Genomic DNA, 12463 nt, shown 5'->3' with positions numbered 1-12463 from the left:
CTTTACAAACAGCCACAAATTCATTTCCAACTAATTTTCTAAATGCTTTATTTTTCCTGGTACCATCCCAGCCTTCAGTATATTTTGTGTATATGCATCAAATTAAATTTAAAAAGGGATTGTGCTTTGTTCAGGACGTGCTCTTGCCCGGGGTATAATGGTTATACAAGATGAATAAATAAATATTTGTTTGTCAAGATTTAAAAGTGTTATAAATTGTTGCTTTCTAGCAAATATTCTGTTGATGTAAATATAAAAGCTCCATAAGATTTCAACACTGTGGACCACACAGTTCTTTGTTCTTGTTAATAATAACACCACACACATTAAATGTTTCTCAAGAACCACAATGGTGTGGATTATGCACTGGTTTAATTTAATTATTAAAGGTTTAGGAGAATTTTGTTTGTCACATTTCCTCTAACATTCTCCCCTCCACAAATGTTCTGTAACAAAACACACATGACAAAACAGAGGGTGAACTCTGACCTTCAAAATACACTCTGATCACTTAAATCTAAGCTGAACGAGAATCTAATAGCAGTGTAAGGGATTAAAGCACACACACAAAAAAAACTATTTTTCCACATTTTCCTTTAGGAATATCCCTCAACACCTGCTAAGCAAGACATGCCACATTTAACCATTTCAGCTGTTCTTCAAAACTGGAGTAACATTAGTGTTTTAAGAGAGGAGTATGTTTTTAATATGATTTTAATATGATTTTAATGCTGTTTATCTATGAATTAAAAGTAGCTTGAGATATAATCAACATGGTACATAAAATGTTAAGTGAATGTTTTATTTCCTCATATTATAAAACCAGACAAGGAAGCAATGCCTGTTAACAGATCTAACTGCAGCAGCATTAAATAACTTCTTCCATTTAATATTTGCTATGAGTGCAATGTTTTTCAATTCAATTCATTTTTTTTCCTTTTTGGCATTAAAACCTTGAGCTTTGAAAATCCTGACACACATTGCAGGGAAGTATCTACAGATGTAGTGGCTATGACCCCAGTAGTAGACAATGAGGAGAAAGATGCTGGGGCAAGATGCTGTGACCATGTGTGTAATGCTGCTCAAAGCACCAAGCACCAGTCATTTGACAGGAACAAGCACAAATTTATAAATAAATACATTATATTAACTTTTTTTAAGTGTAATATTTATAACAATTTATGACGTGGGATCCCTAAATACTTGAAATCAATAATGAAATCTATTTTAACACCAAAAGTGTGAAAAGGCACGATTTTTCTCAAATCTAAATTGGGTCCTCACACCCTTGCTGTGAAATGTTAAGTGCCTAAGCAGGGATGGTTTGGGGAGCAACAGCTGTGGTCTGTACTTCAGATGAGGGTCGGAGGTGGCCATGCAGGACCGGGTCAATGCATTGGCACAATATTTATTTTTTTTATATTCACTCATTCATTATCTGTAACCACTTATGCAGTTTAGGGTCGTGGTCTGTCCGGAGCCTACCCGGAATCACTGGGCACAAGGTGGGCACTTCACAGGGTGACACACACTCACACATTCACTTGACACTTTTGAGTTGCCAATCCACTTACCAATGTGTGTTTTTGGACTGTGGGTGGAAACTGGAGCACCTGGAGGAAACCCACAGGAACACAGGGAGAACACACCAATCTCCTCACAGTCAGTCACCTGGAGTGGGACTTGAACCCACAACCTCCAGATCCCAGTGTGTATCGTATGTGAATGGTAGGATACATGCGCGTTTGCTTGATGCCAACCAAATAGCGACTCTGCATAGTTCAGTAAGAAAGGAAAAACTTTCACCAACGAAGGGCAGAGAAATTAACCAATAAACTGTACCAAGCAGTAAAACTAATTTTGCTCATTTCTGTGATTACTGCTGCATTTTAAAGCTGTAATATATTTTCCAACCAGTGTGTGCCTTAGCCTTAGGTCCCATCCACACAGATACATTTTTATTTTAAAAATCTATACATACTCTCAACAATGGTCATGAGCTCTGGTTAATGGCTGACAGAACAAGATTTTGGATACAAGCGGCCAGAATGCGTTTTCTCCAGTGGGTGGTTTCCTGAGCGTACTCTCCATGATTCTGTGAGGAGCTCAGAGTAGTGTCAGTGCTTCTTTCCACTGAGAGTAGTCAGTTGATGTGGTTCAGGCATCTGACATGCTGAATGAAATTAATCTCTGAGCTGGCCTGAGAACACCTGGAGATCGGGTGGAAGCTGCTGGGAGCAGACATACCTGGACTTCTTTGATTTTCCCTGTTGCCACTGCGACCCTGAAATGGATCAAGTGCAAAAAATTATGATGATGAAGCTGGTAAAAGCAGTGGCAATTCATTTACCTTTTGTTAGCATAGTTAGATGCTTTAGTGGAGTAATGTACACTTTTCTGTGTAAATAATTTGCTAATTGGACATTCATTCATTATCTGTAACTGCTTATCCAATTCGGGGTCACGGTGGGTCCAGCCTTTGAGCACAAGGCAGGAATACACCCTGGAGGGGGCGCCAGTCCTTCACAGGGCAACACACACACACTTTTGAGTTGCCTAGCCACCTACCAACGTGTGTTTTTGGACTGTGGGAGGAAACCCACTAAAGCATCTAACTATGCACCCCACACAGACACGGGGAGAACAGTCACAGACAGTCACCCAGAGCGGGAATCGAACCCACAACCTCCAGGCCCCTGGAGCTGTGTGACTGCGACACCTACCTGCTGCGCCACCAAGCTGCTCTAAATGCACATTCTCTTAAATTGTTATTAAACTCGTCTTTGTGTAGGTTCAAGATCCAAAAAGGCCAGTTCTTACCTAGTGACCATGTAATAAGATATTTTGTAAAAGAGTTAAAAGTGTTAACTACTTGTTTTTTGAATATAGTTTGTATGTCATAAAAACATAATTAATTTATTCATTTTTTATTTCAATACATGTCGCTTTATAATCAATCATTAATTCATTATCTGTATCCATTTGTCCAGTTCAGAGTCACGGCATTACCATTGACATATATGGGGGGTGTGATTAACAATTTTCTCTTCAACTTTACCTCACCACAGACGGGAAGTGAATGTGGTGAGATCATTGATCACAAGCAGCAAGAAACTCTAGCTCTTCAGCACTGAAAGGACTGCCTCAACACACACATCAAATATTGTTCTTTTTAATGTAAGTAGAGACCCTGGTAAAAAGCTGGTATAGATTGTGTAATAGAACATTGTTGTTAAAAAATACTGAGACTTTGTTATAACTTTTGACAGCAGAAAAATACATACCTTAATCATCTATTATTTCTTCTTATATCTTTAATAATGATGTGTATACCTCATACATGTAGCTGCTATTGTAACTTTACCTCAAGTAGTACTTTCTAAAACCAGCTTCTATATTTTTGACTAATTTATGTCTGTGGATGTGTGATACATGTCCTAATACAATGCTGCAACATCCTCTAGGTCCAATAGAATCTTATCTTTAAAAAAATCATAATTATAAACTAACAACTGATTAACACATTTAAGTAAACTACTAAATAAAGGAGAGACAGGGGAAAATATATAAAAACCATGAGCTCAACCAAACTCTGGTAAAACAAATAAACCAGCATTTTTTTTAGAATCTACAGAGTACACATTACCCTAAGGTTTGTGTCTCTTTTTGGGATTCAATCCAGTCTTTATAATATTTAGCTTCATAATTCTTTGAACTAATTCTGTTCCAGAGATTTGAATCCGATTCAGTGACGTAGTTCAGTGTTTCAATCACTTACCCTTATTCATTCAGTTGTATACAGTCAAATCTAATCCACATTAATGCTCTACTGGCTGAACTCAAATCCTCACAGTAATGTTCTGGCATTTAGTGTAAAACCTTCCCAGATGCATAGGAGCTGTCACTGTGAGAAAGGGCAAACTCCTAATACCTTACATTTCAGAATAAATGTAAAAGCCGGTGTTTCAGACATGATGGCCATATGGTGTTAGTTAGTTATAAAGAGAAGAAGGGAAAAAAAAGAGAAGGAACTTTTGTAAGAGGAGAAGTTTTTAGTCTTTCCTTTAAATCATGTAATGAGTACACTTAGTGTGTGTTAAACAGTATTGTGTTTATAAGCTGAATTTCCCCATAAACTAGCAGGCAGTTTTCTGGTTGTGGTCATTCAGTAAATGCATTGGTCACAACTTTTGTAACATTAGACTTAATAACCAATAAACAAGCTTACTGCATCTCACATCAGGTAGAGCTTTAGAGTAATGAGGGTGAATGCTGTAGTATGTGGTTGGTGAAGCAGGTAAAAGGTGTTGGCTTTTACGCAGAAGGCTAGGGTTTAGTCCTGGTTCAGAATGTCCAGGCGAGGTGTATTAGTCCTCTCTGTACATCATGCTCTAACTAAATATTTAAAGACCTAACAGGTTAGGTAGGTTGAAAGAAAATGTTTGCAGGACCAACAACATAATAATCAGCAGAACTACTGCTCTGTTTTAGCGTCATAATCCTAATATTACAAAATTATTTACACATGCAATTTCTGAATTAAAATACAACTTTATTAACTGGACTTTAACAAACAGGAAAGACACTAGCGGGTTAACACCAAGAACAGGAGAACTTCACTGAAGATGAAAATATAACTAAGACAAAACACACAACAAGAAGAGTGCAATCCAAAACCGGAAGAGTAATCCAGAGAATAATATACAAACAGGCAGAGGTCAGAAACATAAAGATCTAGAACCCAAAAAAGTCCGGAGAAACAAATTTATCAAACATTCATACACGGGAAAATTAACAAACAAAATAACGCACAATACGCAACAATAGAGTAGCAATACTTCGCAAATAGGCACCGCCAAACTTGGTTAAAAATACTATGAGTAATGACGCAGAAATGTAACACAGCTGTATATCAAAACTCAGGTGACCCAGAGCACACAAAATAGCTCCCATTGGTTGGTGGAGTCACGTGACTCCCCGCTGCACCATGGGAATAGAAGTCCCCAGAGCAACCCACAGACTCGAGTGAAGCGAGGAAGGAAGCGATGTGTCCAGAGAGACAGGTGTGACATTACCATAATATTACTGATCTGTAATGAGTTATCAAACATTGTGTATAAATCTGTTCATTAATATTGCAACCGAACTGAATCTTTTTTAAAAGATTAGATCAATGAAAGAGACTGAGAAACTGAAATGTTTTTTAAAACTCTAAGCATTCAATTCTAAAGGTACTAAGTATGTCCTTGTGGTGGTAACATCACAGATATTAACGATTCTACTTTGTCTAGTTTTGTACTTTTATATAATAATTCTGAAATTACTGCCTGGAACACAATAATTTTACATTTTTTTTTCAAAAAGATGAGTCGTACTTATGAAAGACCCCAGGATCCAGGAACGGCGTAAATGTATAATTTTGCCAACATGTATCAGCTAATATTAAATCATTTAAAGTGTACATATTATAAAATATTCAGATTCAGCACAAATTAATTCAAATATTCTCAGAAAAATGTGTAAATGGAAATCCTGAAACTCCAACTGGATGCTTGTGACCTTTAATTCCCAAAACACCCCTGCTTTATAAAAATCTTTTCTGTAATGTATATCACCACATGAACAATTTAATCCCATTGCAGAATTTAGTTCTGTATTCTTATGTGTGTACACTGAAAAAAACAACAACAAAAATACACCTTGAAGTATTTTTGTTTACGCCAGTGTTGTAAATGTAATGTAAATGTAAAACTACAACTTACGAACCTAAGACACCCTGTTTAAACAGAACTACGTGTAAATAAAAGAAGTTAAAATTAAACAGAGAGAGACTAGTTAAACAAACAGGGACCTGAGCTGAGAAACAACATGGAAACATAATAAAAGGAAAAAGACTACACAGTATTTACAAAAGGAACCAGGGAGAGCACAGACTACAACCTAAAAGAAAGACTAAACATAAATAGGGACTGGGAACAGGGAAAAATTCAATAACTAAACTAAACAAGCAGATGAAGACAGAAGAGAAGTACCAGCGAGAGAGAGCAAACAACACTGAGAAAAAAAAACATTTACTTCATTATTTTTTCTGTGAAGGTGTTAATTTGAATAATCTACATCCAGATATAAAATATTAGTAACATATTATCTCAATCCACTCAAAAACACATATCTCCATTTTTGTAGATTTATATTTTACTACATCATTTTAACACAGCAGTTGTCCTTCACACTGTGATTTAATTTCATTATGAACAGAGCTCTAGAAATGCTCCAAAAAGGGGAGGGGGCGTGGCCAGGTCAATCGTGTGAGGAAGAGAGGAGACCAGTGTGGGGAACTTAGAGCACATAAAAGGAGATAATCAACAAGAGAAAGATCGCTCTTACCTTACAGGTGTTAATCACAGCTGCGCACCAGCATAGGTCTTCCACTTTTGGACTATTGACATATCCTTCCATGACTGGATTTTCAGCATTTAGATTCACACTCTTTATATATTTTGTTTTGCTTTGACCTCCACTGTTCCTCATTTTGTGCTGGATAAGGTCATCACCTAATTTACTGAATCATGTAAATGTCCATCCCATAACAAGTGAAACTGCAAGTGGGTTAAATAAAATTATTTTTGATGTAGAGATTTATGAATCCTTAAGCAGGACCATGACACTGTTATGACACCTGTATGTCTTCATTAGCCCTTAAATAAAGTGAGTTCTGTTTTACTCTTTATAATATATTTCATTCATTCATTATCTGTAACCCCTTATCCAGTTCAGGGTCGAGGTGGGTCCAGAGCCTACCTGAAATCCCTTGGCGCAAGGCGGGAACACACCCCAGAGGGGGCGCCAGTCCTTCACAGGGCAACACACACACTCACACATTCACACACACTCACACCTACAGACACTTTTGAGTCGCCAATCCACCTACCAACGTGTGCTTTTGGACTGTGGGAGGAAACCGGAGCACCCGGAGGAAACCCACACGGACACAGGGAGAACACATCAACTCCTCACAGACAGTCACAACCTCCAGGCCCCTGGAGCTGTGTGACTGCGACACTACCTGCTGCACCACCGTGCCGCCCTATAATATATTTATGAATTCTTATTCAATAAACCAGAACTTGGAATCCTTTAAAGTACTTGTTTTATAATATCATGCCACGTTTTATATCAAAATATTCAGAACAATCTCAGCTCTCTCATTAAGAGAGGTCCATGTGACCTAGAACACTTTATGAAGAGATAATCCGGCTCTAACCCAGAAAAACTTAAATATGATTTTAGAAATTCTTATCTCTTGTGAAAACATCCTTTTACTTATGTAGATTAATTATTTTGGTGATTGAAATATGTTTACCAGACTCCTAGGGTCTCAAAAATAGGCCACTGTTTTAATTAAATACACTTTTTAATTAAATACTCAACGGAATAAATGTGTAATAAGTGTCTAAAATGAAGTAAATAAGTAAAATTATTTATTTAGTAAATGTGCCATTTATCACTCTATGTAACAAAATGTTCATTCAACTTTGACAAAATAAACCATGAATAACTCTTAATTTACTTTGTAAAAGTTAACTGTCTGTTTATTAATAAAGTTTACTGTTTAAAAGTTAACTGTAAAAGGTTTATTGTGTATATATTCATGATCTGTCAAATAGTAAATGTTACTCCTGTAAAAGTACATGGTCTGTCCAATAGTAGCTAAATGATAATTTTACTTTGTAAAAGGTCAATATAAAAACTCCCAACCTCTAACATTGTCCACTTGTATTTCTTGCTCTGTGACATAATTTTAGAAGCCTGCTTTTTTATATTTTGACACAGTGTTTGTTTCGTTTGTACAGGGAAGTAAAGTTTGAACACATCAAGGGGTGTGTATGTGGCCCTGGTGTCCGAGCTGGTCGAAGCCTGGAGACAAGGGGACCCGTGTCTGTCTTTTTCTGCCTTCCAATACAGCATAGCTGGCTGCAGTGTAGGTGGGGGCACTGTAGCATGATGTTCTTGTGGCTGGAGTGAGGTGCTTGTGTCTGGGTGGAATAGGGCCTCTTTGGTCAGGTTGGCGATGGCTGTGATGGAGGCGTTTCTCCTGACGAGGACTCGGGTGTGCTAACAGGCAGAGAAGGATGTGGTGGCTGCTGCGAACAAAAACATTACTAAGCGATAGAGAATTCATTTTTGCAATGAGTACATTCCTTTTTTAAAGTTCATGACTACTGTAACACAACAGTTTCATGTGTTATGCACATAAGCAGCATTTAGCCAAACACTAAGTTTTTAGAAGAAAAAAAAAATAATATATGTATCAGTGGCGAATGCTGGTCTTTCGTAAATTCTACCCTCCGATCCTTTTCAAGAAAATGATCTGTGACCCTGTCGTACCAACAAGGCGTCTTTTCCAGGGACTTGACTAGTGTCCTCTCAATGGCCAGCAGAGCTAGGCTGCTTAAACGGCCTTGGCCCATGTGAAGTGTGTCCGCCTGTGAGTGCTTTGTGATGGTGGAGGGGCTCAGCAGCACCCGCTGGACAGAAACTGCGATAGAAGTCAGAAAGAGTGATAGAAGTCAAAAAGAGTGATAGAAGTCAGTCTCCAATAACAAGCAGCTACAAAAAACCACACCAGAAATAGAAGCTCGATTTGTCGCTAGTCGTTTTTACAAAGAAAATGCAGCTAAAAGGATTAAGAAAATCTCCGGTTCAACTCAGAACAGAATGCAGTGCTTGGAAGTGAACTGGCTGCTCTGTGTTTTGCTGCCAAACGTGGGCTTGTGAAGGCAGGTGTTACCCTAGGGCAGTCAGCCGTAACCCAGAGAACTAAGAGAGAGAAGGAGTAACATAATGTAATTTGGCAAGCAATATCACATCATCATCACTGTCATCTGACAAAACAGCAACAACAACATAAAAAGCTACAGTGTCAGTTGTCATAACATATTATGTCATGTCACCCCAGAAAATGTTGTGACGCACCTTATGTCACCAACAATCTATGTCACCTTGACATCAAAGTTAACAAAAGGAGCCTTTAAGAAAATTTGCCTCATTTATAAATGTTTATGTATCAGTTGTTATCAAGGCTTTATGTGGGTGTCATGTATCCTTAAGAACAGCACCCTACAGTAAAGTGTTACCCTTTTGTATATACATGTTTTATATACATTGTATCATGTTACTCTAGATTATATAATTAATAGATATTTCCTGTGGTTTTAACTGTTTAATTGCTAGAACCTTATAAAAATTTCTATACATTTCAATACAAAATTTTTCAATACAATTTCATACATTTACACACACTTAATACACACTTTGTAATTTAAGTTACAATTTATCATGTTGAAGGGCTAGCGCCCTTCCAGGGTGTGTTCCTGCCACCAATGAATCCGGGTAGGCTCCGGACCCAACATAAGGACCCGGATAAGCGGTTACAGACAATGAATTAATGAATGAATTTATCATGTTCTTGTTTGCTTTACAGAATCAAGAGGCATCATGGCTTCAATCCCAGTGACAGAACCTGAACACTTTACCTATGAAAACTACACAAACCAGACTTCAACTAAATCACCTTGCAGGGATACAACATGCATTTTCTTTGTGGTAGCCCATGTGATGATCTGTATCCTGGGTATTGCTGGAAATGGTGTGGTCATCTGGATTACTGGGTTTAAGATGAAGAAATCAGTCATCAGCACCTTGTACCTGAGTTTGGCCATTTCTGACTTAATTTTCTGCTGTACCCTTCCCTTTGGAGTCGCCCATAAGATCAAAAATGAATGGGTCTTTGGGTCCTTCATGTGCGAGTTCAGGTATTTCATCAAGTACTTCAACATGTACAGCAGTATCTTCATCCTCGTTATCATCAGTCTGGATCGTTGTGTGATTGTTATGTTTCCCGTGTGGGTGCAGAATAAGCGTAGCATAAGGAAGGCCACTCTGGCAGTCATATTATCTTGTGTCCTGTCAGCATTACTTAGCATACCGATGGCTATTTTCCGAGACATTCAGGATGAACGGACAAAGCAGTGTCTCAGAAATTACAGAAATGATCAAAACCGTACTGGAACAGTGATATCCAGGTTTATTTTTGGATTTGTCATTCCTTTCCTCATTATTGTCATCTGCTACGTTGTCATTGTTCAAAAGCTAAAAGCCAACCAGATGGGAAAATTCAAAAGACCATTTAAAACCATGACACTTGTGATTGCTGCTTTCTTGATTTGCTGGCTGCCATACCACACTTTTGCCCTTCTGCAGTTAAAGTATAAGCATTCCAAAATGTTTGTCAACATCGGAAAAGTATTGGGCATCACTCTTGCCAATGCTAACAGTTGTATGAACCCATTTCTTTATGCTTTTATGGGGAAGGATTTTAAGAAGCAGTGTTATGCAATTCTGTCAAAGATTGAAAATGCCATTCAGGAGGAAGATGGTCAGAATACAGTCCAAGTAACAGCTAATAGCTCCAATGTTGAAGAGAAAGTTTCAATTGTTGTTTGAAGCAATCAGTTAAAACTTGCCTGCTAATTAAAAAACAACTCCTCAGATGATTGTACATGTTCGTTGAAACAAAACAAGAATTAATTCATTTTTTATTTATATATTTGTAATTTTACTGAGTTTTTTATCATTGTCAATTCCATGTTTAATAATAAGAAAACTGCATTTCCCACAATTATGTTCCTTGCTTTACCTTTACATGTTTGATGTTTATCTGTAATGAGTTGGACATTTTGGATAAAGTACAAAACATTGTGCCCAAGAGTATCCGAGATTTATTCATTCCCTCATTCATCTTCTTTAAGTTGAACGATTCTGTTCAGGATTGCGGTACAGAGCCTACCTGGAACCACCAGGCGCAAGACAGGAACCAACATGGGACAGGATGCCAGTCCATCACAAGGCATCACACACTCACACATGGATAATTTCATACTCATCCATTCATTCATACCTGTGAACAATTTCACATGCTCAATACCTGTGAAAAACTTCCTGTGATTTTGGACTGTGAGAGGAAACCCATGCAGACCCAGGTGTAACGACTACAAAAAAACTGTTCTGTCGCACTGCACACAAACAACCTGCAAGTGCAAAGGAGGATTTATTTTAAAACAAAGAGAAAATATTAATAATTAACAACAAGCAAACTAAACTTGAACTGGACACTAGACAAAATATAAAATAAACTGAATGTAAACATGGAAAACACAGAAAGCAGAACCATGGAGGACTGGGTTAAACCACAATGAGGATCGGAACAAAGATACAAAAAGGAACCATAACAATTGTGAATGCCAAAGAAACAATGAAACAGAGTTTATTAGCATGAGGAGTGAGATGAACGCAGTTTGATATAAGGATATGAAAATTACACTGAATAAAACTTGGCTTTGTAGCGTATGATATTTAGTATCAATTACAGTCAAATTACAACTATCTTGAGTAAATCTGCTCACTGCTGAGCAAAGACAAACCACGTACTGTTGGACTATGATGCTTTGTCAGACTGACTGTTGAGCGTACAAACTCAAGAAAAGACTCAAGATTAACCAAACAAGACTGCTTTATTGCTAAGAACTTAGGCTCGTTGAGATACACACAGCACATGTGAACTGGGTGCGTTCCAACCTACAGAGAGGGAGGGAGCAGGGTACACACTAGAAAGTGCACATGTCTACTAAATCCATCATATACATAGTTACGCTATACTCTGATAATAATGGAATCAAATAATGATGCCTATGTGATCATGTGACAACCAACCTACCATGAAGGTTAATAGGTCTGTTTTATTAGCAGAAACAACAACTGTAACCAGTGTCAAACTGTTCGCCCCACAGAACCCACTCTGCATTGAAGTCAAATTACACAGCAGCTGGAACTGTTACCTCCTTCATTTATTTCTGTATTGTAAAAGAAAACAGTTCATCGTTGTCTGTGAGAAGGCACTACAAACTCCTCTCCTTTCAGCATTTATTGCAGACTGAATAGATACATTTTTACAAAATATAATTAATTTCTTTCATGAGAAGTTTACATAAATTAAACAATAAATGAAAATACATAATATATTTAAAGTACCAATTACCAAATTGTAAAGCTTTGAATATATAATAACAATGGACAATAGTATTATTCAATTATCTTCCGTCTTCAAAACATTTAAATTGAGAACCAAAATACAACAACAAAGTGTAAACAGTACACAAGTGTTAATAATCTAAGCTGGGAAAATATTTCATATTGTTCAAAAATGCTGAATAATTGTGCATTAATTATGCAATAGTTAAGCATCTGCAATTTTCTACAAACACAATTACATGGAAAGGTGACATTTTGTCTCCAACACTATCTTTTCCAGTACAAAAACAGAAGACAGACAATAAAATAGCATACCTGCGTTGTAAAAGGAGAGAGCGTAAGCTCATGAATCATGTACCTTTTCTTAAAGAGA

General features: G+C 37.3%; 1 protein-coding gene across 1 annotated transcript; it reads left to right on the top strand.

Moving 5' to 3' along the window:
* Positions 1-3108: 3108 nt before the first annotated feature.
* Positions 3109-10730, top strand: LOC136677279 (chemerin-like receptor 1). The gene is made up of 3 exons (XM_066654771.1): positions 3109-3177; positions 7854-7985; positions 9485-10730. The coding sequence occupies exon 3, from the start codon at positions 9499-9501 to the stop codon at positions 10504-10506; it is 1008 nt and encodes a 335-aa protein (XP_066510868.1). The 5' UTR covers positions 3109-3177; positions 7854-7985; positions 9485-9498; the 3' UTR covers positions 10507-10730.
* Positions 10731-12463: the final 1733 nt, after the last annotated feature.

This window comes from Hoplias malabaricus, chromosome X2 (genome assembly GCF_029633855.1).
Source record: "Hoplias malabaricus isolate fHopMal1 chromosome X2, fHopMal1.hap1, whole genome shotgun sequence".
NCBI lineage: Eukaryota > Metazoa > Chordata > Actinopteri > Characiformes > Erythrinidae > Hoplias > Hoplias malabaricus.
Note: the sequence above shows the minus strand (reverse complement) of the source record. Positions and strands in the feature narration are given on the sequence as shown.

What these genes read in the sequence shown, in the direction of transcription:
- LOC136677279 (XM_066654771.1), top strand. Translation starts at nt 9,499, where the DNA reads ATGGCTTCAATCCCAGTGACAGAACCTGAACACTTTACCTATGAAAAC.